General features: G+C 40.2%; 1 protein-coding gene across 1 annotated transcript; it reads right to left on the bottom strand.

The window, feature by feature from the left end:
- Positions 1-4359: 4359 nt before the first annotated feature.
- NSUN3 (NOP2/Sun RNA methyltransferase 3) lies at positions 4360-27136 on the bottom strand. The gene is made up of 6 exons (XM_074154786.1): positions 27038-27136; positions 24757-24866; positions 22842-23185; positions 21067-21221; positions 20403-20524; positions 4360-6000 (listed from the first exon to the last, which is right to left on the bottom strand). The coding sequence occupies exons 1-6, from the start codon at positions 27134-27136 to the stop codon at positions 5739-5741; spliced, it is 1092 nt and encodes a 363-aa protein (XP_074010887.1). The 3' UTR covers positions 4360-5738.
- Positions 27137-27337: the final 201 nt, after the last annotated feature.

The following is a 27337-nucleotide window of genomic DNA, read 5'->3' as shown; positions in this document are numbered from 1 at the left end:
GAGATAAGAAATCTGAAATCTTCGAGGTAAAGTTTTAGCAGTTTATGGCAGGCGTATTGGAGACATACCAAAGCAGGGAACTGGACCTGGCAATACGGGACACCCTTTTCAATAATATGTTTATAAGGCACACACAGCGCCAAGCCTCTTGATGCAGGTAATCCTTATTTTGTCAGCTAGATAGAATAAGGAGTTTGGGGCTACAGTTATTTCTGGGCAAAATCTAATGAACTACTTAGTCTATAAGCCACCATTTAATTCTCAGTAATACATACATGCTTTTCTTACAAGTTCTCAATCAGGCTGAAATCGTTAAAAAACACAACTATCATTCTGCTGTTACTTTCATGTTGCTCCTTGCCCATCCACTCCCTACTGCCTTATCACACTTCTGGGATTTACCCTGCTTTAGTTAGGGCACCAAGCACCAGCTTCCTTGCTCTTCTAGCGTAGGATGTTTAATAAGCACTGAGTACGTTAAAAAAAAAAGGAAAAAGTGCACCTAAAAATATATACTACATTTTTATGTGCCTTCAAATCAAGGGACCTCAAGCAGGTTAAGATGCTAAAAGAACACCTATTCAGAGATGGACATTTCGCTTTGCTAGTCTGTGCCATACTCCAGTACATCACAAGATGGTTTGAAAGCCATTCATTCGCAGAGACTCACTGAAACAAGACACGTGCCTCTAGAGATCTCCCCAGTAGCAAAGAAAGTTACTCGATACAAAGGGAGAATCCAGAGGAGTCCTGTCAGGGCTCATCCCCAACACAGGTGCTGCTATAGAAGTATTACACCAGAATAGCACGGGTGACCGAGACTCTTTTCTTTCACATAAGATTTAGTTCTGCAAACAATTTTAGAGCACTTCTTACTATAGAATTTATTATTACCTGTGCTTTTAGGGTAGTAGATCCGTTTCCTTTTCCTCTGTGACCATGAAGAGTTACATTACACTGGTAAGCGACCACTGTACTGCCATGTCCATACTGATATGCTCTCACAAAGTGAAACAGCGAGGAGGCATTTATATAATTGACCACCTTAAACACAGCTGTAGGGAGTGGAAATTCTTCTCTGAAATACAAAGAAACCTAGGTTTATGTTCCATCCCTTTCTCTTGGGAGTAGTTGTGACTTTTTGATTGAGGCATTTTATTTTGGAACCACCTGAAATGCATTTTTTAAATGGAGCCATGGGAGCCCTGTGATGCTTGCCCCTGTTGAAAATTAGGTACAACTACTAAGAAAATAAAACCTTCCAAGGCCACTAGGCCTCGACCTCAAATCTTAGGAGACAGCCAGGAAGATCAGCCAATGAAAGCATTTTCTGACAAATGTTTCATGATTGCTATGAACCGTCTTATAAAAACCTATCTTTAGTAAAAAATCATGTGGTGGGGACACAGCAGCACCATCTAAAAGCTCAGGCTAGTGACTGCGTATGCCCTGTGCTCTCTGATCAAAGTTTGACAAACTGAGACTTAAAAGTTTCACTTTTACCTGAGTTTACCTGGGAGTTAAGAGACTACACCAATATGTACTGTTCAAGTTTCCCCTGGAAAAGTCTCATTTATAGTCAATATTGCATAAAGTTAAATCAGCTTACCAGCAGGCCATCTTCTATGACAGAACAGACTATTTAAGCCAGATCAGTTTCTCAACATTTCCTCCCACCAAATCAATTTTTCTGATAGGAAAACTGCACCGATACAGCCATTCATTTTGCAATAAACAGGCAGCCATGCTCTATTTAAGCGCTCATAGCTAATCGAAATACCCTGCAAATTTAAAGCAAGCCCCCCGCAGTTTTCATGATTAATGTCCTCAAACCACATTCTTCTCCTAAGACAGACAAATGAACTACGGGGATTCTACCACCCCAGCACAGGTAACTGTGGCTCTCCCCCGACTCTCCCCCAAAGGAGCTCTCCTCTCCCCACTGCCCAGACACTCACAGACCTTTTCCTGCACAGGGTGCAGCACTGCTGCTCTTCCATGCTAAAACCCATGGCATCTCTTCTCTGGTATTTCACATTTTTCTTCTACTGCTGTAGTCTTGATCTTTTCATTTCACCCCTCTTTCAGCGTCCTTACCTTCTCTTTGCACATCTCACTAAGAAAGCCAAGAGTTCGTTAGTCCCCTAGTTGACTGTAACACTCCGCAGCCATTTGTATGTAATCTGTTTTTCCACTCTATTCCACAGTGGAGAATGCTTTTGACAAGCCATAATTGAATTGTGTCAGATGTCACCTGAATAAAGGATAAAATTTGGCAAACGCTGAAGTTGCCTTTATAGAAGGCCTTCATTTATTTCTGTGCCAACCCCCCTGAAACTAACAGGGAAATTACTTTTTTTATGTTTGAAAAGGGAATGCCGGAAAAGCACGACAGTATTTGAGCCCAAGTTATCTCTGCTGCCTCTGAGGTACCCTGGCACTGATGTGTGCTATGCATAATATGATTGTGAGTCGTTGCACAAACACTGTCTTAATTGCCTTCATTAGAAATCATGCAGATTTCTCTGGCTACTCCACAATACAACAAAAATGGTAATTTTCTGGCCCTGCTTGCTCACCTGCCTTTTTCCTGGGGCTGCAGTTCCCTCTAACTTAGAGAGGCTGACCTGTTTGCTTGTTTGGATTTCCATCAGTGTTGTCTGCGAAAGAGGAGGCAGGATGTAGTAGAGGAATTAAATTACAATTCCCTGGGAAAAAGGTGTAAAAAGGGAAGACGTTGCAGTCTTGTTCTGAAGGTGAACAGAAGACGTCTTCGGAAATCAGAAGTATCTAAAAGGTACCTGAACAGACATGAAATCTTTTCAAGAAGCACCCTTGAGTGGAAGCTGCTTCCCTGCATGTGCAAGCCTTGCCCCCTACTTCTACAGGCATGCCTTCCCTCCTTTCTGCTTTTCCCTTCTCACCCCCTCTCCCTCCACACATGCTTACCAAATCCCTGTCACCAGCCAGAATTGATTAGAACAGAACAAAAAGACCTCTGCAGCACCCTCAACTACCATTTACCTGCTACAAAGCAAAATAAATATCACCTATTAATTAGCCTCGGTTTTTTTCCTCCCTTTTTGGTGCATTTTTAGACTAGTTGAAAAGAAACTCCAGGAGATCAGGAAAGTGTTATACAGAACTCAGCACAGCTTTTACATACATCAGGAAGCCTTGCTGCATAATTTAGGTCTAATGCAATGCAGTTCACAGGGACTTGCCCATATGCTGAGATTGAGCAAAGTTCAGTTTGCAAGGATCCCTTTGTTCTTTCTGTGATTACCTAGCCCACGTTCTCCTCAACCATTCAATTTAACCACAAATTTTAATTCCATCCCTGAGTAAGTTACATTCTTGGCTTTCCATTTCAATTTCCACAGGGCAAATAAAACTGATGGAAAGCATTTTGACAAGGGTATTGTTATTTCATCCAGTAGCCTGAGATGACTCCAAATCTGGATATTACATTTAATGTTTCTGAGACAGATGCTGTTAGGTCTTTCCATAGGAACACAATATCATCTGCATACATTAGTAACTTCTGTGCCTCAAGTTGCATACGCTTTACATCCTCTTAAGTTTTCAGAGACACTGCTGACAATTTAATGCTACAGGGGCAGCTCAAACATTTTTCATCACAAAGCAGGGGAAAGGACAACCACGGAAGCTCACGCACCAAAGCGGCAGAGTACCTCATGCATGGATCTCCTCCAGCAAAAGGTGGAGCAGCGAGACAGTATTCCGAGGGCAAACCGCCCACCCCATCCTCCTCTTAGTCATAGAAGCCTGAAAAACCAAAGCTACCACTCACAATTAGCATCTGCTTTGGGCAACAAAGACGTCCTTCAGTTCAGGTGCTGTGCTTCTGAACATTGCCCTCTCACTGCTCTGGATACTATGGACAGGACCTTCCAGCAGCCACAATGCTCAGAGTTGGGACAAATGTTGAGTGCTCTATGACGATGGGTGTACTGACAGAGAATCGGTGTGAATGCAGAGTCGAGGCTCATCAGTGTAACAAGGTGAGCAGAGAAGAAAGGCAGTGAAAAGCCAACTGAACTTGTCAGAGACAAAAAGCAGTTCAGTTACAGTTGGAACATGTATTTCTGAGCTCACAGCAACAGAATCACTGGAGAATCTCATGTGGTTCTCCAGTGATTCTGTTGCTGTGAGCTCAGAAATCGATGGTGCAACTGCATTTCCAGCGTGGTTGCATGGAGCTCCTTACAGAAGACCTCAGGCAATCAGCTTTATTCCTGCCTCGTTAACGAGGTGCAGAATCACCAATTTGGTAGTTTTTCCGGTATTTAGAAGTTGATATTCTTTTGTATTCAGAAAAAAAAAATTATCAAATCTGCATTAACAAATCATGTTTGTGATTGCAAAAAAACTTATAATTACCTATACACAGAGCTGTACACACAAAACATATAAAATATATAAATGTACACAGTCTCACACTTATTTCCACACAAGCAACTCATCTACCAGAAACAAACTCTGTTCTTTAAAACACCATTCCTTAAAAAAAATTATTATAAGCTTCAATCAGGGAAAGGACTCCTCTTTGCTTGGAGAGGGATGAAAAGGCTCCATTCTACTTCAAGAAAAGCATTTGAGCTAATGTATACACCGTTACATGATCCATTCATAGGTGTAATTCAAGCACTGCTGAATTAGAAGTTTGTACACCTGACCCACAGGCAGTCCACAGGAAGACACAGTTTGCACGTGTATATGCACGAACATGGTGCACATAAATCTATATATTTATCCATAGCATCGTGCAGCAAAATTGATGGAACCTAAAAACATCAGTACATGTTCTCACTGGAACTCTCTTTCCTTACACACCACAAACATGACATCATGAATTCACATAACATTTCTTAACTCAGTAGATAAGCCTCTTCTCCAGAATGTCTATTTTGCTCATCATGCCTGTAATTACGTAACAACGCTTTCTGAACATTGTGCTATTATTGTGGTTATTAATCATTCTGCTTCTGTTTCAAATATGTGCTCTAGACACTGCTGGCTAAACACATCTTCATCTACTGTTTTAAGGACATTTCAATGTAATTTACTCTTTCAATTTATATTTTTCCAAGCTCAAAAATATAAAAATATTAAAAACCAAAAAGGTGGTGTTGATATAGCTGCTGAACTTTGCAACTGTAAACAAAAGACAGTTTTTAACCATCAAACAATTTAGCAAATATGAAACCCATTTTGCCAGTGCTTGGAACAGTCAGTGCTTAAGATGACAAACTCTGCATACAAATCAGTTCCTACAGGAAAACAGATTTCTATATGTGTTTGAGACAGAATGCAGGATTTCCATGACTTCAGACCATTGAAACCATTTGTTTAAAAAAATACTGTATTAAAACCAAATGAGTAATTAAAAAAACAAAAACCAGTGCAAAACCCCACCACATTAGGCCTATATTCTAGGATACAAATCCATTTAAAAACATCACCTTGAAAATAATACAAAGCTCCCTTGACTTCATAAGGACTTCATTACAAGTCCACATTAGAAAACACATTCAGTATTTTAAGCTAAAGTAATTTAAGTGTCTAGCTCCCTTTTTATTAGGCAGCAGCAGATACAAAGCTGCAACACTCTAAATTCAGTTGCCTTGGACATTTTCATATAGACATACTAGATTAGAAATAAATATTAATTTATGACATATCTTTTATAAAAAAACTAACAGGCATCAAATGGACTACATTTTCTTTAATTTAGCTACGTACATTGGACCCCATGCTCTCCCTTTCTCTGGGAGAACCAGAAGTTCATGCTGTTGAGTACCACTGAGGAAAGTGAATTCCTGAGAAACAGCTTTGGCCATTTCACTTATGTCCACAGGCATAACGTTACTGCAGGAGTTTAGAATGAGATTTATTACATCGCTGTTTTCTGCTTTTGAGAGAGTGCACGTAGAATAGACCAGAGATCCACCAGGACGCAATGCTTTAATAGCAGACCTGCAAATAACAACAGCAAAAAAAAAAAATCAACATAAGAAGTGACATACTGGGGAGGGGGGAAGAACACGTAAGACTTCTAAAAAGGTATAAATATATATGAGAAAAATAACATAATGAAACTGTCTTAACAGTATATAATTAACAGTTCAGGAAACTACCTGCAACATATTTTAGTTTCTCATTTATTTATGTATTCTCAGTTAATTGAAGCTATTTTTTTATACAACAACAAGTAGAAAGCAGCATCCATTCCAAGTTGCAGAATATACTTCAAATATTTGTATTCACAGCACAACTGTGAAAATGCTGCAAGTGTGCATACAAAATGGGTTACACCACATCAAAAGTGCTAGTTAGCTACTTAGCTAGCTGCTTGCATTAACAAATATCAGAATGTACAGTTGCAGTAAAAGCCTGAACTAATTACTGGGCTGTAATTTTACAAACACTTCTGCAAATTCTGCAACTTATTTAACAGGTTAGAGGACTTGGGAGTTTCAATGAGCTACTACTTTTCAACCCAATTTCCTAAAGGAAATATGAGTTATCGGATCATATTGTCTGTTTATGTGCCCTTCACCTATTAACCTGTTGACAAATTTTGACTAAACAAAGACAAAATAGTGGCTTAAGATTTCAGGTTTCCTGAAAGCTTCATGACTACTGGTAGATGAACAGAACAGAGGTTCTTTTTCACTTCCCCACCGAAACAGAGTTTAAACAGACTGCTTACTTTCCATTAAAGCAGATCTGCAAAGTCCTTTTTCAGACAGGTAAAATATAACCTATGAGAGTCTAGAATTGAGATATGCACCTATTGCAAACTAAAAGAGTAAGGAGAAAAACCCCGAATCTTGCATCACAGAAAAGCATTCTTCAAATCCGGTACCACCACATAACTGAAAGACCAAGCTACACTAAAAGTTCATTTGCTAAAAAAAAATGCAAAAAAGTTCATGCTCTCTTAAGGTAATCGCTTTTAATCATACGGTCTGGAGCCTCCAAGGACATAACGGCTCAAAGATTGAGTTGAAAACTAGTATTCAAACAGATCACTGCTTCTGGAAAATAGATAATACTGGGCTGAAGCAAATACCACATTAAAATACAATTGTTCCCTAAAAAACCCTTTTTTTTTGTTTAAAAACAAGAGAATTTGAATAGGTGAATGCTGTTACTCAGTTTGTGAATATTACAGAGACAACAAGGTAGGCACTCAGGGGACTGCAAGTGTCACTGGGAATTTAGCAAGTGCACAAGGGCAGGGCAGATACTGGAAGCATGGACTGATGGAGCACAATGACACACGCAATCACGCTGCATGGAAAGACACTGAATAATCTTAGATTGGTAGATATTACTGACAATACTGCATTGACCCAGGAAAAAAAAAAATCTACAGGTAAAAAATAAAAAGGAAAAAAAACCCCAACCCATATCCTCAAACCACATGAAGTGAGCAGTCCTCAAGTGCAGCAAGCCTGATTCTAAGCCCAGACAGTCACACACAATGCCAATGAAACAGCAATTCCTCCAGAGACAAGCTGAGGACTTGCTAAGGGTGATGTCTGAACACAAACAGTTGAGAAAGGAAAGAGGAAAATACAAGGGAAAAAAGACAAGTCCTATTAACAGGATTTGGCCTTTTCAGGAAAAGAATCAATAAAGAAAAGCCTCATCACAAGCAGGATCAAAGCAGATCACAGATCAAAGCTACTCTGAAAGTCCTGTCCAAAATAATAAGGAAACACCAGGACAAATGACTGTTTCAGACAGAGATAATACAACTTTGTTCACCTTTGCAGGTGAAAACTCCTGCGTATTATACCCAGTCTCTTTCTCTGGGGAGTGTACGCATTATCTTGATCATTTCTTCTATGAATCTTGGTTACACTAATTAGCAAGCTAATTACATATTTTACTGGAGTCTATACTACTCCAATTTTAGTTAGCATATGAGAACAGAGCTCTCTCAACAGATGATGCTCAAAAAAAAAATCAGTGTTTAATACCTTTGTTGTATCAGTCTTAGGTAAAAAGATGGGAGAGTGAGCAGATGGCTAGCACATTTAGCCTGAGTGAGTGAGTGAGCAGTTCAAGTTCAGCCTGTTATAGGTAAAGAACAGGTTACAGAGTACTTAGGTATATACTGAATACTGAATACAGGTTTATACAGGTATAAACTGAATACTTTCAGTTTAACTGGACCTAATGGACTCATTCTAGGATACTTCCAAAATTAGCTAAAGCTGTCACTAAACTGCAAGCTTATCTCACACCTCTGAGCAGCTTCTTAGAGTCTGCAAAAATCTTTAAGAATGTCTTAGACACAGGTTGATATGGGACGACATTTACAATGCCACCTTGAGAAAGTAAAACAGAGCAGGTGTCATCCTAACGTCCCTTCTAGATCTTATTACCTAAAATTCTGCAGTTACCAGCATGCACTTGAATTGCCCAGTTCCAGATATTCATCCTTCTTTCCCCTCCATGTTCCAACACACATATACTCCTTAGCAGGCTACAAAAGCACCAGTACGGGATCCAAGGTCCTAAGCTGTCTCCACTGCCTCTCCAGCTACCTTCGCTGTTTGCAGCCATCCTGTTGTGGCTGCAGATGTCCATTTAAAAGGGCAGGGCTTATGCTGCTGCTCTCCGGCCTGTCTGAGCAACCACAGTGCACCCAGACATATGGAAGGTAACTATCATAAAGGAAAGCAGGAATGTACAACCTTGCCTTCTCATGAACAACAAGCCAGGAAGAGAAACTGCACCCTGATCCCCCACCTCCTTGGCCTCATACCAGTTCTGGAAAACATAAAAGCATTTTTCCCCCATGTAATAGTTGCTTGCTTTCAAGCTTTCACATTAGCACTCAAAGAGAATGGGGCTGAAGTCTAAATGGGTTCTCAAAGTTGAGCTGATCTTCACAGTACTATAAGTCACCATCTACTTTACTCATTGTCGTAGAATTGCCCCCTCAGCTACACCTCTCCCATGCATACTGGGATGCCAAACCATGAGAGGGCAGCTAGTTGGCTTGGAAATGTGAAAGTGCTTTTTGCATGACAATTAAGGTGTACTTTTAGCATACCTGATAACTTTACTTATAGAAGCAGATAATGTCAGCTGCTTTCCTACCTATAAGCCTGATACTACATGAACATTTTAACAAGTGAGAAAATATTTTTACCATGTAAAAGTGGAAAAAGTACATGGTAAAGGTAAATACCAAAAAAGTAGCTTACAGGGTTAAAACCCTGGACACTCGATAACTCTCCTTTTCTTACTATATAACAAGTAACAACCATTCAAGTCAACACTTTCAAAGGCACTGTGCTCCTACAACTGAGTGACTAGGGCAGTGATTCAGAGGAAAAAGCAACACAGGCTTCTGAACAAAATCCTGAAAATCTCACATCAAAACCCCCCTAACTCTAAGCCTCCTTAGATTGGGAATCTTCACTGGCCCATGACCCAAAAAGGTCAGGCTGCTCAGTGCAGTTATCTTTATTCTGAACCTAAGTCATGAATTAAAATATCTAAGGAGGATTACTTTACGCCGCAAGGTTAATCAATGTATCTATCCATCTTGTCAAGTTCAGCAACAGTTGTTTCAGTGGCTGTGTTCAAAGTCAACCGACCGCCATCCCTGATTAAGCCGTGCTTGGCTTTTGATAAACCTGCACTGAGCTGCAAAATTCAAAGTGAAGAAGTGCTGGGCTCAAAGTCACATGGTGATATTTCACTAGGCTAAGCAGATTCAGGGAGTTTGGTTCCCTCATCATCAGCATGACAGAAAATTCATTCGTAAAAGAATCTGTTCAAATAAATTTAAGAAACCAGTCTTCCTCTATAATCAATGGAGGGAACAAGCTTATCCAAGGGATATGACAGAGCTGGAGCCTAACTTACAGACACATAGCAGAACCCACCACTGCTACTCTGACTCCACCATCTAAGAACGTAAGTTTCCTCTTACATTAGACACCTTGATTATCCCCCAAATCCTTACTTACAGCTTGACTCTTAGCTGAAGAGATTTGGTGCCTGTTATAAGGTGCTTTGTAATCTCCAAAAATGGCTCCAAATCTATAATGATTAAAAAGGATGCTAGAGCAGAAGACACTAGAATATTTTTTCACGTTCCTCTTGTTATAACACATTGTTTAAAAATGAAATACATTACTTAAAGGTAATTAATCTGCCATTATTTTTCTCTTAGTAGTACAGATGACCATGTTTATTAAAAAACTAAAAATTTTAATTTAAGTATAGATTAAGTACAGTTATACTTCATAATTTTAAATTCAGGTATATACATGTATCATAATGAATTTTACACGTTATAGGCACTAATACTGCAAAGTTTCAAGCTTCACATGGAGAAACATAAGAATACACATTAAAAGCACAAGAAACTTCTTCTGGAGCCTCATGAGTTGTTCACCGTTCCCTACAATCATTTCTCTTTTAGTAACATGACAATCCCTTAGTACTTGCTATCAAGACCCTAAAGAAGCACCACTGTCAGCAGCCGATGTAACTCAAGATTTTATGTTGCATGTTATCATATTACACCACTGCAGAAGTATGAGGTTATTGTTTTAGCACCATAAGACAGTCAAGGCATAGCAGAAAAGACTAAAATTGGTGAAGTGCATGACAATCCATTAATATGCCCTATTTACCAGGTAAGGCCTGTATACAAGATCTCCAAGGTTAGTTCTTCCAGAAGATGATATAAAACAGCATGCAAAAGAAGTAAATACATTATAGAATTGCAAGTACTACTGCATATTTGTTACAAGACAACATACATGCTAAACTAAGGAAAAAAAAAGCCAGCTCTCTTCTGGGGTTCTGAACACAACTTTAGTACATATCAGCAAATCACAATTTAGGAGAATTTAGTGACATAGTGAAATAGTCCAAAATTTTAATGGTATTTTCAAATAATCAGTAGCTTGGAATTACAATAGCTGGAAAACTGCAAGATAGAGTGAGATTCACTGAAACATCATTCTGTAGAAACTCGCCTGATGCTTCTCCACACTTATATAAACCACTGACATTATCACTTTATAGCCACCGAATCCACACTTAAATCTTTCCAGCACATAAACACAAGACACATCTGTAGTCCGAACAAAAGGGTGGTTGATGTCCAGTCCATTCAGGAAGTATTCTAAAACAATTTAACACATGCAGATTGCTCCCCTCCTCATTCTAAATGAGGTCTTACAAGAAAAAAAAAAAAAAAAAAAAGTATTAGCAATACTTTGTATGTTTTCAGGGTGTGCCTTTGGATATAGGTTCATTGGCATGTATTGTACTACAGAAGTCAGAGATTCAGAAGATGCATTAGAGTAATCTATCCGAACTGCTTGTAAAATAGGAATACTGGATAATATTTTCAAAAGAAATATATTATTTTAAAGCAGTTTTATTTAGTTTATTTCTCAAGATTTACTTTACATCTGACAACGGAGAAGATGCTAACAATATATTGGGGAAAACTGAGCAGACTTATTATTTAAAATCTCATGGAAAAAAGACCACTCAAGAGCCACACAACAACTCTAAAACCAAAAAAAAAAACCTCTCACATGCAACTACAACATAATTAGCAAAAATCTAAAAAGAGGATTTTTCACACTTATAGAAAATTAAACATGATAGGCTGACATTTTGTTCATTCTATAAGTCTTGGTGTCTCAAATATTCTTTTAAAAATAGGCAGACAATAAATATGTATTTCATAGTACACCTAGCACTCGCATGTCCAGCCTACTCCTCCTGTGCTTGGGTTTATGTTGCTTGCCATTGGAAGGGTCAGTATTAATCATATTAATCATTCAACCATTTTCAGTATTAAAGTAAAAAGATTACATATATTTTAGGTCAATTTTAAAATAATTCGACACTTCAACAGTGCCATCTTTTGGCAACTGGGATGTATTTCTGCTCAATATGCAGGATAATGTCTGATCAGAATAAGCACTGCCAACCCTTTTGTAAGCTATTCAAGAAGCAGCGCATCTCAAGATGCACTTGCTTTTATCCTCAATCCAATTCTTTTTATTGACTAAAGATATCACACATTTCCTTCTTCCTCTCACAAGAGACCAGATAAATCGCTGTAATATGGACCGCATGTTAAAGGTTTTGTTTTTATTTCCTCCAAACCAAGCCAAAATGATAAAGAAATTTCTCCTGTGTCAACATACCATTTTTTTTAATGCTTTGTGATGGGTGGTGACAGAGGTGCACAGGGGATAGAGACACTAGTTGAAGTATTCTCCCTGTACCCCAAGCATGTACTCCCTCTGCTCCTCTCTAAGTAAGGTTTGCTACTGTGGAAAGACACAGCAGATCAGGATAACACAGTAGCAATAGCAGAAACATGAAGTGAATTGGTTTTTTTCAGCATTAGATTGAACTATAAAGAAAAGTAGACACAACCACAAAAAAAAAAAAAAAATCCAAACCCAACAACAAAAACCCAAACACCACAAACCCACAAACCCCACCCTGTTCTGCTTTAATGAAAATTTGTCCTGAAAATGCAGATAAACATTTCTATAGCAAACAATTTTAAATTCTTCTACAGCAAAGACTAAACCTTCAGTTTAACATTACCGAGCCTTCTCCTCTAAAGGATAATGACTTCTGAAATACTCATCCTGTTAACAAAGGGCTATGAGATTTCCTTCGCAATGCCAGAACTGCGGTGCCCTTCTAATGGTAACAGACTGGTTTATTACCCATTCTCTGATTTAAGAGCCACAGATGCCAACACAACGCTCAAGAACTTTGCTTCCACTCTCAACATTGCATCTGCCTTGCACACTCACACGCTGGGTTTCTGCACACTCTGTGTCACTAAGAGCAAGGCTGTTTCTAGCTGGCTGGCCTCCAGCAGCCAGAGGTAGTCCATTTCTCCTGCTGTGACAAACCTTCAATCCTTCCGTCGTTTTAGTCATCCTAGAATTACTTTCTTACCTCATACACTCTCAGAGGTCCATCCCTCTTCCCAACTTAAATGTATTATTTCGAAGAAGAAAAACATATGTAGCCCAAGCAGAACCTTCTCAGATAGAGAAGGGAGAACTAAAGATCTTTGAAGCCCACTACAGACTTTGCCACACAGCTTTAGAGTTAGCATTCTTCATTACAGCTTATGAACCATACATATAGATAGAAAGGACTGAAGGTAAAACTAAAGCAAAATTTGTGTCTGAATTTAAATCCATGATCTCAAAACAGCTACCTAGCTGCTGGGTAGCTTATTTGTTTATTCATGCATTTATTTAATTCAATAAACTTTTGTTTTGCAACATATCATACCGGACTTGATCCATAAGTGACTCACAGGGCACTGCCAAAGTCTTATGGAACCAGGCAGTAATTAAAATCAGAAACTATTTATTTTAACATCTCTGCTGGAAGATAAAATGGAGCCACAACAATGGTCACAGCACTCACTCTTTGTGAAGAAATTCAAAACAACCATGAGTCTAAAAAACTCAATAGAATGACTCATACCTCCAGCAACATAATGAACAGTGTTAGTGTTTTGGGGAACAGCACAGCACAAACATGCCACATTTAAGCACATGAAATCAGAACAAAAGATAAAGGCTCCCCGTCCAGACAGCAGCTACCAAACTGTTTTCATCTGGAGGGATAAGGATACACAGAGAGGGAACACGGTTTGCCCAGTAAGACACCCTGAACAGCATGGCCAATTTGGAGCCTGGGGCCAGCAGTCTATATAAACTAGTTTTCAAGATGGAAAGTAGTTAAAGAAGGACACAACCCACAGAAGATTTGTCGGTCCAACAGTTGAAATTCTGAAAAATTCCCAGTGGAGCTAATCGACTAGACAGTTATGGATAACGAGTGGATTAAATTGTCCTCTGCAGAGGAGCAAAGGAAAAAAACCCAGGGAAAGAACTGAAGAACAGTGTGATGAAGCAATCCTCAACATAATTTTCTCCACTTTCCTATGTGCCTTCTTTCCCTTCTCCACAGAAAATGGCATCCACTTCACTTCCCTCCTCAGATCACCTCTCCCCTTCCAGTGCCTCCGGTCACTCCAGAACACGCCTGAACTTCACCCAGGGAGCTCCTGTGCAGGAGTCCAGCACAGGCTGGAACAGAAATCTGTGGCACAAGATAGCTGCCGTATTTCTAGAGGGACTCCCTTGTGCTTCTACTTCTCCCATGAGGTTCAGCCTTGCCATCCTTTTAATGCCTGACACCAAAACTTGAGCAACTTCTATGATGGTAAATATTTTTAAAGGCTCAAGACACTGGTTCTCCTCACCATTGCAATGAACATTAAAGCCTGATATTGTTTTCATCAGTAGCAAATCACAAACAAAACTGCATCACTTTGCCTGGACAGGTCAACGAGCTAATTGTGAGTATTTTCCTTTTCAGTCCATCATTATATGCTCCAGTGCTATAAAAGCTAGTCTTAAACAAATCAGAAGTGTTATAGTGGTACCATATGCAGGTATTCAAACTATACGGTTGTATATTTATACAAAACAATTTTTGCCTTCACTCCACAGCAACAAAAAAACCCCACAATTAAGACCACTCAATTGCTCTTCTAGGTACATGTGTAAAACTCTACATTGAAGTGACGCTGAACATGGAAGGAGGAATATCAGGATTTTTCCAGTAAATCACAGTATTTACTACACACTATGTGAAAAAGACTATCTTTCAACAATTAAATCTATGATTATATGTATTCTATGAAACCACATCACTAATTTTCACATACCAGAGAAAACAGAGATGCTTGTAACTTAAGGTTTGTTACATTTGTGTCCTACATTTTTAACAAAGTAGTAGGATATATTTTCAAAGGCTCAGGCTGGAGAAAATAAAGTGGGTCCGGTGGCATGTAGATTAGCCTTTAGAGATTTAGGTTGCCAATTCTACCTGATGATTTAAGGGAAAATGTCAATCTCCCTTTACTTCCCATGTGTGCGGATTGGCTAACCACCATGCAAAGTGGCTGCGTGATCAGCAGTCTCTGCTCCAATGAAACCCAGGACTGAAGCAGCAAGACAAACACAAATCAAAAGCTTTATGAAGCTGCTCACACAACATCCAGTTACTTACATATTACATTAACTAATGGTTTAAGTATTCTTTCATTCAGAAAAATACGTTCAGAATATTTGGATTGAGGTTTTTTCATTTCTCCTTCCAAGTAAAACCGTTCCACCTCCCAAACTACTCAATGAGAAAGAAAAAAAAAAAACCCAACACCAAACTTCTGATAACCTTTTCTTGAAAAAGATCAGCAATTTCAAATACCATGTTATGATTGATATCCAAAGGAAAAAAGGTCTTTGTACAGAAGGAAACATTAAATTTATCTCAGTATCGCACTCCACTTGCATAGAGTTTGTAAGAGGAGAAATGTATGTTACACAGAATCAGACAGAGTTCCTTAAAAGTCATTACAACTGTAAGCAAAACAGGGATTGAAACATTTCATTAACTGGGAAGAATAAAGAGTTTCCTGTATTTCTCCATGCAAGTTTAATGCTTTGTCTTGAGTTTTGAAAAATGAGAATACATACAACTTGAAAGAGATCAACTAGGAAAATTAGCATTTTGTATGGCTTATTTCATTGAATCACAGAATGGTTTGGGTTGGAAGGGACCTTAAAGATCATCTACTTCCAAATCCCCTGCCATGGGCAGGGACACCTCCACTAGAGCGGGTTGCTCAAAGCCCCATCCAGCCTGGTCTTGAACACTTCCAGGGATGGAGCACCCACAACTTCTCTGGGCAACCTGTTCCACTGTCTCACCACCCTCACAGCAAAGAATTTCTTCCTAATATCTAACCTAAATTTACCTTCTTTCAGTTTAAAACCGTTACCCCTCAATCCTATCGCTACGCTCCCTGATAAAGAGTCCCTCCCCATCTTTCCTATAGGCCCCCTTTAGGTACTGGAAGGCTGCTATAAGGTCTCCCTGGAGCCTTCTCTTTTCCAGGCTGAACAACCCCAACTCTCTCAGTCTGTCTGCCTTGGTGAGGTGAAGATGATCCAGCCCTCTGATCTTCTTCATGGCCCCCCTCTGGACTTGCTCCAACAAGCCCATGCGCTTCTTATGTTCGGGGCTCCAGAACCAGACACAGACTCCAGGTGGGGACTCATGAGAGTGGAGTAGAGGGGCTGAATTACCTCCCGCAACCTGCTGGCCACACTAATTTTGATGCAGCCCAGGATGCAGTTGGCTTTCTGGGCTGCCAGCACACATTGCCAGCTCATGTTGAGCTTCTCATCCACCAACACCCCCAAGTCCTTCTCCTCAGGGCTGCTCTCTAGCCATTCTCCACCCAGACTGTATTTCTGCTTGGGATTGCCATGACCCAGATAGATGCAGGACCTTGCACTTGCCCTTGTTGACCTTCATGAGGTTCACATGGGCCCACCTCTCGAGCCTGTCCAGGTCCCTCTGGATGGCAGCCCTTCCCTCCAGTGTGTCGACCGCTCCACACAGCTTGGTGCCATTGCCACCAGTAATCAAAGCACAGAAAGGTCCTCCAGACTTCTCATGCACCCCAAATTCCCCCAAATCTCTTAACTTTATGTGTGCATTTTAAAGTTAGTCGGAGCTTCTGTGGACCAGAACACTATTAAACACCAATTAGAGCTGTTTAATTACTGAGAGATGTTGCGTATAGAAGAGTTAAGAGTAGTCTGAATGCCTTTGCTGCATTTTCTAGATTGTATCCTGTTGGATTTATTTTCAACTGAACCCTAACACAGTTTCTTTCACCTGCAGTAACTGGACCAGGAATAATTACAACATTCGTAACGGTTTCACCACTAACTTATTATGCACTTGGGCTTAACCCAAAATTTAATTTCTATCTGAGAAGGGGTAACATTGGTAAATTCACTCACAGGAACCATTGCATTTTGTACTAGCGTTCAGTATCAGGAAATGAACATTCCCCTCTTACTTTGCAATTTGTTTTCTGCATGAACACTCCAAATAATAACAAGATTTGCAGTGTGTTCTTGGATTACAGCACTCAGCAGGGATGCTTTGATTTTGGTATTAACAATCATTACAATCTCAATTTCCTTCAAATCAGTGGTGCCCTCAGTGCTTATAAAATTTGCTGTTCAGCATTTACGCCACGTATTTACATTTCAGATTTTCTGCAGACTGGAGTGGGAAGATTGTTGCATCAGTTTCAACACTTCTTTCAGATCTTCATTCTCTGAAGCCTCTATGTACTTAATAAATTACTCTGTACTGCAAAAAATACTTTTCCTTCCTTTACTTCCTCTCTGATGTTCCCAGCTTGCCCCCCAAGTTGATCTGCTAAAAAACCCAATAAAACAAAAGAAAAAAACCAACCAACCAAACAACCAAAAAAATAAAAAGCACAAGATGACCAAACGCATAAAAACATATTACAAGTGAAGCATTTCCTCAATTAAGGAGGAGAAAATCCCAAATTTTGGGCTGTGTCACTTGATAGAAATGAATATAGAACTCCCCTTTGCCTTTCATTCTTCTCATTTGTGTTTTACCCTTATCCTTATACTTAACACTACTGCTAAACTGAAATAATGCTTGGTCCTTATACTTTAGCTTCATCTTCAGTCACACAATATTTCCTTATGCTGCTCTCAACAAAATCGTTATTGTTTTACAGATGCAAGGAACCAAGGCGAGAAACACCCACGAACATAAAGCACCGGGTAATCAGAACAGATAAGCCAGAGGTAGCTTTACATGAGCTGACTCACATAAAATGCAGTACAGCTGGATTAGTATAGGTTCAACCTTCCTGAATATTACTGAAGTATCAGAGACAGGATTGAAATCCAATTTTTTACTTATAATTATGCAGCCTAGCCATAAAACAAAGCCTTGAATAGGGCAGCATTCCATAATTTTAATTTTGCCAAACTTCTAATGCACTTGCATGAATTATTTAGCCTTTCCTGGTCTCAGTTTATCATTTCCTTCATCCCTTTCACACAGGATCTGAGATGTCATTAGTATTGGAAATTCTTTTTATAGTGATCAGATAAATGAAACACTAAAAATACAGTGGACAGCTATACCATTTACTAAGTATGTGTCAAATATTGTAACCGATAAAATTTGTAATCTCTAAATCTGCAACCTAACCATTTATTTCATATGCTCCAAAATCTATTAAAAGACCCCAAAAAATTCCAGTTCTGTAGACTGGTCAATCTACAGAATCTACAGAAGTACTCAGACCTAAACTGAGCAACAAAATTGATATTACCATCCTTTTACTACAACTTACGTATCAAAACCGTTTTGTCCTTAAGAAATCTAATTCTCATTGCTGTTGCTATAGCAAAGTATACTTTCAACAGAAGCAAAGTTCTCTTCTTGATTTAGGAATAATTCAATTAAATTTCATTTGGACTGACAGGAACGTCTACTTTTTTTTAAAATGAGGTTCCTGCTGTCATGAGTTCTCCGCTTCAGCATTACAATCTGGAGTGATTTATGCAAATTCTCAAAATTTTTCTCCATGATATATGCTTTCTTTTGGTAGGGGTTCACAAATTGGATTTTATATGTCAAATATTGAAAAGGGAAAACTGAAACAGGTCAGTGTTTTAAATGTGATTGATTTCTTCAAAGGAAATCGGTGACATGATGCATTACTGCAATAAGATACTCATATTTCTGTTATAAATCATAGGCTTCTGCTGGGTCTTTTTCAACTGGAAGTCATGCAAAACTAACTTGAACTGCTGCAATGGGAACTTTCCATAAAAACTTTCTTTTTCTTTTTTATAATGTTATTTTTCCCTCAATTTGCTTTGACAAATGGACTTCAGACATGACTGTTACTTTGCAAAAAACGCTCAAGTCTAGAACGTATTATTGGGAAGTCACTTTTTTTTCTTCCGCAACAAAAATACTGTAGAGTTTGAAATGCTACACAAATGCCAGCCTATGGCTGGTACCATTAAAAAGTGTAATACATTACAATCTTGATTTGGATTATTGGGTGGATGTTCTTGAAAAATAAACAATCCTCACTCCCTCACCAAACCGCACATTCTTTTACTTCTTCACCCTATCAGTTACGATCAGTAGTCTTTCTGTGCTACAAATAGTCAAATGGGTATTAAATTCAAGCAGCATATAAGAATGTGCAATAGTAGACTCAGTCCCTTCATATAAACAGCCCAGGGAGCAAATCTGAAGCAGCATTAACTAATGACCTAAGTGATGGCTGGCAGTCAGTCCTGACAGTTAGCAAAAAGACTGTAATAAAGAACCATAAGGGATAATTCTGTGACGGAACAACAACAGCAGCAGCAGCAAAAAGAGTTTGGGAAAGAATGCCCAGCTTGGCAGATTTATAGACTATTTTCATGGATAGTTAAAAAAAACTATTAAAAATCATATGCGTGTCTTTGCTTCAGCTGAGGAATGTATCTGAAACCACGTTAGCTGCATCCACTTGTCCTGGTTTCAGCTGGGATAGAGTTAATTTTCTTTCTAGTAGCTGCTGAGTTTCAGATTTGGTATGAGAATGATGCTGATAATACATATTGTTTTAGTTGTTGCCAGGTGATGTTCTACATTAGTCTAGGACCTTTTCAGCTTCCCATAGAAGCTGAGAGGGAGCATACATAGGACAAACTGGCAAACAGAATATTCCATACCACAGATGTCATGCTCTATGGGGACACAGTACATAAATGGGGGTTGGCTGGGGGCCAGGAATCCGCAATCACTGCTCAGGACAAGCTGGGCAACCAACCACGGGGTAGTGAGAGTGACTTGTGTTGTATCACTTTATTTGTGTATTCTTTTACTATTATTATTATTGTTATTTCCCTTTTCCGTTATTGTTCCATTAAACTGTCTTTATCTTAACCCATGAATTTTCCCCTCCTTTTCTCCCTCTTCTCCCTACCCTACTGGGGGGTGATCAGGGAAGCAAGAGAGCGGCTGCATGGTCCTAGTTGCTGGCTGGGGGTTAAACCATGGTACTATTGAAAATATTTTGATATTATTTTGATATTTGATAGAGTATCAGACTGTTACAAGATGTGAAAATGGAGATATATGTGAATAAATGAGTTAACAGGACTGTAAAGCAGTATGGTAGCAGAAGACCTAGGCCTCACTATTTATATAACCCCATACAAATGTACATATTCACATTAAACTAAATTAACTCTTTGTTCTAAACAGGAGTTGCACCAAAATATTCTTCACATTATTTTCATATGGTGAAATGTGATTTTGGTTACTGAACATGCAAAAATTTTGCCCCATGTCATTTTTATTAGTTACAAAAGGCTCCTTTAGTAGTTTTTCTTTGCACTTCTCACCTTAGCAGCTGGAACTGTAGAGAAGATAACTCTTTCCTTTCTATTAGCCTAAGTGTAGCTTGCTGAATATCTGAAGAGAATAGCCAACTTCTGTCATTTGAACAAGGAGCATCAACCAGTACCTATACAACAAATAAGAGCAACTAAGTCAATTCACAGTAAAGATATTCCCTTTCTGAACACTGTATGCTAAAAATCTACTTGACTGACTTGCAAACACTTAAACCACCCTTTTCATTTTCCCTTTTAGGGGCAGAAATTATCTAATTATTATATTGAGATGTCTTTATGGAGTTTGGAGAGGAGGGATAGGGAGAAGAAAAGAAGAAATCACTACTCCAAAAGTACTCTCTACCTGAATAGTTCTCACTTGTATTTCCCACCCTTCCTAATTACGCAACATGCAAGGAACACAACTACAAGGTCTTCAGAATTCACTATCAAGGGTAAAGGGGTAACATCATCTAACACATGAACAAATGCACAGTAGGCTCCATAAAATATTCCTGAGGCTCTGCAAATCCTGTACATGATCTTGGTTCCTCTTGATAGGTCAGAACTTTTTGCAGGGGACAGAAAAAAAAGAAAATTAAAAAGAGAGCATCATAGGAAAAAAAAGAAGCATAATGCAGAAATACTATTTGCTAGTAAGTAATAACGTTACCTTGTCATATAATTCAGGCTGAAGATCTCCAATCTGTCTACCATCCAGTTTAGAGACCTTTATTAAGTTAATCAAAGGATCTGGGATGAAGGATTCTATTGTCTGTTTCAACCATCTTGACCTCAAATCATCATATTCGTTACAGTGAAACTGACCTTAAAAAATTTAAAAAATGAGGTAAACACACTAAAATAAGTCTTTATGTTTTTTCTGTTTTGGTTTGGGTTTTTTTTACAAATATAAGGAATTACAATGATTTCAGAAGTTCTACTGTTTTGCCATGACTGCCATAGTTTACACCGTGTGTGCTTTTGCACATTTTATATCACTGCTGAATTTTTATAAACCTAATTAAATTTCAACATGCTCCTACTGAGTAATCCATACATATTTACTAGCAAATACTTACTGTAGCAATAGACTTCCACAGTAAAACAAACTTTAAACATAATCCATATCCAAAGACTCGTGCTAAGTGAGTGCCTTTCCAGGCTCCTTGAGCCATTGTCTAAATGAAGTACATGCCCCTTATTAATTAATTAATTGCCTTTTAAATAAACAAAACATCAGTTTTGCGTATCCTGAGCCAAGCAGTCCAACCTCTTATTTACTTGAAATTTAAGGTGAAGGGTTTTAACAAAAGCCTTTTGGTTGCACTTACTTTTAACAATGTAGCCAAAGTAATTATCCCTTCAGAAGAAAAACTACTGTTGCTTGTACCCAGACCAGAAACACAGCCTGATATTTTTTCCTCTTAGTCCTGTTTTCTAAGTTAATAAAATTTCTATTTTCATGTCTCCACAGGTTGTCCTGCACCATGTTTGCCACACACAATATGGTGCACCTTAGCATTCACTGAGATATATTAAGAAACAGCTTCCTTACACCTTATGTTCCCAGCAACAATTTGGTTATCTTCAGAAGCAGCTGTGCAATAGAAGTGGCTTTTTTTTTTTTCCCAACCTTTTGAAAGGTCAATCCACATTTAATTTACCTCAGTGGCATCACCTCATTCCTCTAGAAGAGGAAGGAAGAACTAGCTGTAATCAACAAGTGCAGGTAACAGTCTCATCAGTAAGAACATAAGGTGCTGTGAACATTCTGAGACAATTCCTACCCCAGCTAACATATACACTTGGAAACTGAAATCACAGCTTGCTTTAACTCCTTGGCCTGGAAGAACTGAGCTGCTGGTTGCTGTTGCCTTCTAAACACTGTGATTATCTTAGCGCCCTTCTGCAACACCTAGGTGGATTGAGACACAGAGCTTATTAAACACTGATATAGACCAATACCTCATCATAAGGTTTCTCCTTCTACCTAGATTTTCAAAATTTATTATGCTCCGTTTTACATCAGTACACTTAAATTTACTTATACTATTTGCATAACACTGGCCAGAGAGGTAGCAAAGGAAAAAAAAAAGTATTCTAAGATTGCAGATTACTCACCTCCCTCTGCCAACAAATCCACATGATCTTAAGTAACTTCTTGAGAAGTAACAATAAAGGGGCCAAGGGAGGAAGAAAAATAGAGCTACTCTACTTGTGTCTGTCAGTTTACAGTAACCTATATTTAAATAACTACTGCATTTTTCATCATCTTTTAAGTAAACAGACAAAAAAAAAAATCTTACTAAACAGCACAGAACTACATGGAATATAAACTGCTGTTTTCTTCCCCCCAATCCAAATCTTGTAGAGAAAACAAGCACAACTGAAATAGCCCAGGCACAGTGCCAGGGATCAGCTTTTAACAGCACCTCGATACATTACCTGGATAGGCACACTGCAGGATAGCTACTGATTTACCCCCTGGTGCAGCACAGAGATCCAAAACGTCTTCTCCATCTTTCACTTCTAAGGCCAGCACTGGCAACAGCGAAGCAGCATTCAGCAGATAATACTCTTTCAGTTTACCAGCCTGGTGTTTTTGTGCAGGGAATCTCCCAGGAGTTCTCCTGATGTAACACTTCAACGATGATGGAAGATAGGGGAAAGATCCTTGGAAGGCAGGATGATATCCCTTCACATGCAAGATGTTCTCCAGTTCAGCAGACTGGCTGAACTTGTTAAGCAGGACGGCGTACTGCCAGCACAACGGGTGCGTGAGTACATCCCTAGATTGAGAAAAGGAAAAGCTATTTAATAACTTGGCAAATAAAATGAGCTCTCCATAGCGTAGGAAGGCTTTTCTTACATGAGAGTAACAATCTCACCATTGGATGATTCTGGTACAATCAAAAAGGAATCACTTTGATTACATACGATTAAGAAAAGTATGCAGGAAAACAATTTTAATAGGAAACCAAGCCACCGTTTTCTCTAATTATTGCATTTTAAAAACTAACTTCTGAAAAAAATGTTCTCTATTTTTGCTAATTCTTTAACAAATTACTGCAGAAGTTTTAAATTATGAAGAATAATGCTCTTTCTGACTATAAAGTACTTCCCTAAGGACAAAGAACAACTGTAATATTAGTTGCAAACATCACAACAAAAAGAATCACATTGGCTTTGCAATGGTTATTTTGGTCAACACTACAAAGTGAAGTTTTTTCAAGTGTTCTTTTCTAAATTTCCTTTTATGTTCTGCAAACACTGGGCCAGAAAAATTTAAGCTGATGGATACTCCTGGAGGACAGTCAAAAGGCAGTGCTTATATGATAGGAACATGCTTGTTAATATTTCAGTTCACTTTTTCAGACCTTTCTTACATGGATTTGCCCCATTTTCTATTTGAATTTCTCTTAGTATTTTTCACTTAGCCTCAAAAAATACTCCTTGGGAATACTCACTGCCTAAAAGAGAAATACACATTGATCCAACCTAAAAGTTCTCAATTTGATTCACTTAAACTAATGCTATACATTTATGGTTGTTGTGGTGGTTTCGTTTTTAACAAGGGAGGAGTTTATTTTAAAATACTTTCTAATCCAAACAGACTAAACCAAAGAGGGCACTCAGAAGAATCACATGGTTTCTAGGACTCTGATCACATAAGATGCCTTTCCCTTCAAAGTAAGGTGGCACTGATCATGGGAGCATTCCTCATGCACTTCAGGTGAAAGTCAACTGCTTTTGTTCAAATTCCTGTCGAAAAGTACATAAGCTAAGCAGTGAACTCCAGAGGGACTCTTCTGATGGCTCTCCTATGAGCAGCAACCACCAGCTGGCTGGAAGGGAAGATGTGTCCTCTCAATACCACAGTCAGCTCTTCAGCTGTTGTGTGATCAAGGCCCAAATTAAGTGATAGTCTTTTCTGTACATGTCATTAATATTCAATTTCTTCTAACAAAAGTAATCGAGAATGTAATTCTCTCCTAACATCTTTGTCCCAGTCTCTCAAGATACTATAAAACTGTAGGAAAAAAACCATTAACAGCAACCATTAAGTATAAAGGAATAATTTTTAGACCATGTTTTTACAAAACAGTCAACAAACACAGGAGACAGCAGTCTCTTTACAGTGTATATGCATACAGGACAACAGAAACTTCATCACATCCAAAACAATCATGTCAAGGAAAAACCTAAAAAATTCCAAGTTTTGGTCTTCTGTTATTTCACACTTTTATGCTAGTTGTAAACTGAAAATAAACTGAAACAGTTATTACAATGCATGACTCTCTTCAAATTTATTTCATGAAGCACTCTCTCCTCCCTCTCCCATCTCCCCAAAACAACAGACCTGACACTGGTCCATGTATCTCCCAGTTCCGTTGTGTACTGCTTCTCAAAATGATCCAGAACAACTTGACAAATCTGCTTTTGAAGTTTCTGTTTTGTTTTATTTTCCAGCTTCAGAGAAAGGAGGAAAAAAAGAAAAGTCACAAAAACAAACAAATGAAACCCTCCGTAGTTCTCACTGGAATGATTAGAAGAATATTTCCAGGCCCAGGCACAATATTAGAAGAATATTTCCAGGCACCAGGCCAAGTGCAGGGTCCTGCACCTGGGACATGGCAATCCCAGGCACAAATACAAGTTGGGCAGAGAGTGTCTGGAGAGCAGCCCTGAGGAGAAGGACTTGGGGGTGGATGAGAAGCTCAACATGAGCTGGCAGTGCACACTGGCAGCCCAGAAAGCCAACCGCATCCTGGGCTGCATCAAAAATTAGTGTGGCCAGCAGGTTGCAGGAGGTGATTCTACCCCTCTACTCTGCGCTCATGAGACCCCACCTGGAATACTGTGTCCAGCTCTGGAGTTCTCAGCACAGGAAGGACATGGACCTGTTGGAACGGGTCCAGCGGAGGGCCACAAAGATGATCAGGGGGATGGAGCACCTCCCCTATGAAGACAGGCTGAGAGAGCTGGGATTGTTCAGCCTGGAGAAGAGAAGGCTCTGGGGAGACCTCATAGCAGCCTTCCAATATCTGAAGGGAGCCTACAGGAGAGCCGGAGAGGGACTCTTTGTCAGGAAGTGTAGTGACAGGACAAGGGGTAATGGTTTTAAATTGGAAGAGAGGAGATTTAGATTAGATATTAGGAGGAAATTCTTTACTGTAAGGGTAGTGAAGCACTGGAACAGGTTGCCCAGGGAAGTTGTGGATGCCCCATCCCTGGAAGTGTTTAAGGCCAGGCTGGATGGGGCTTTGAGCAACCTGGTCTAGTGGGAGGTGTCCCTGCCCATGGCAGGGGGGTTGGAACCAGATGATCTTTAAGGTCCCTTCCAACTCTAACCTTTCTATGATTCTACGATTCTATGATTTTATCGATTTAAATCAACTTAGTATCACCGATATTAGCATGCCCAAATATCAAGGTCACATCACACATCTGATCAAGATGTAACAGAAATTCTGGAGAACAAACAAGTTAAGCTAGCGTACTCTCTTCTTCCCTACCTGGGAAGAGGTCATTCAAAGCTTGTCAATACTACTTCTTCTCTGTATCCACTACACTAATACAGTGGGTCCTGGGACTCTGCTATACCAGGCGCAACATAAGCAACGCATGATTATGAGCACGCACCTTGATCACCTCTGCCAAGATGCACCTGTGTGCTTAACTAAAAGAAATAAATTAGTTGGAATTCCTGTGGATGTCAGCTGGAGTTGAGCCGCAAAGCACTGCAATAACTAATTTATTTCAGGAGTAAGAAAAAAAAAAAAATCGGGTATACTTTTGGTGTGGTGGTTTTTGTTTTTTTCTTTTAAACTTATGAAAATTTTATAAGGGGGGGGGCAGGGGAGGAGGAGAAGAACTTTTTCTTTGTGCTACTCAGAGGGAAGCCCCGAAGGGAAACACTAGGTGCTGCTGGATGTCCCTCCCCTCCAGCCACCGACCCCTTCTCCTCCCTCCGGCCCAACACGGCTCCCCGCCGCACGGAAGCAGCCGGCCGAAGGCAGAACCGCAAGGACCTGCTAAACTCCGAGTTACTTCTGTCACCTCTTAATTTCTTAATTAAACCCCCACAGCGCATTTGCGGCTCGCATTTCTGTATCTTTAACGGGAAGCGATCCCCGTGTCGGAGGGCCGCACTGCCTCCTCAAGGCGCGGGGGGGGGGGGGGGCACACACACCGCGGTACCAGAGCCCCCCGCGGACGCGCCGGCAAAAGCGGGTACGAGCAGCTTTCTGTAGAGAGGACAAAACCCGGAGATGCTCGCGCTTTTTTCCACAAGGGACACGGGGGTTACAAACGGGGTCCAGCCCCTGCGGAGCGGGACGCCGGCGGCGGTGACCAAGGGGCATCGCGTCTCCTCCTGTAGCTACAAACGCCCCCAGGAGCGCTAACACACCCCGAACCCCCCAACACCGCCGTTTCAAACTCGGAAGCGAACAGAGCTGCCCCTCCGCGCTGCGCCCCCGCAGGCGTTGGCAGGGCCCGGCCGTGGGAAGTACTCCCCTACCGCCGTACGGGCCCCAGCCCACCGAAGGAAGCGCAGGAAGGGGCTGAGCGCCCCTCCCGCCCCGCTTCCGGCTGCCGAGCCCGACCCGCCCCGCCCCGCTCACGCACGGCCGCCTCACCTGCCCCGCAGCCCGCGCGGCCGCTCGCCGCGGCACCGGAGGGGCCCCGGCCCGGCAGGGGAACGGCAGCAGCCGGGCCGCCGCGCGCGGCAGCCGCATGGCCGGAGGCGGGCGAGGAGGGATGGCGGGAGTGGGGCGCCCCTGGCGGCGGAGGGGGCAGCTCAGCCGCCCGGCCCCGCCGCCCGCCTTGAGCCCCATCGCCCCGTGGGGTGGGTTTGAGGGATTTTTTGTTTGTTCGGTTGGTTTGGGGGTTTCTTTTTTGTATTTTTCTTTACGGTGGGAGGCTGCTCCGCCCTCCAT

Source organism: Numenius arquata, chromosome 1 (assembly GCF_964106895.1).
Source record: "Numenius arquata chromosome 1, bNumArq3.hap1.1, whole genome shotgun sequence".
In the NCBI taxonomy this organism is placed as follows: domain Eukaryota; kingdom Metazoa; phylum Chordata; class Aves; order Charadriiformes; family Scolopacidae; genus Numenius; species Numenius arquata.
This window is presented reverse-complemented; position numbering and strand designations above follow the sequence as displayed.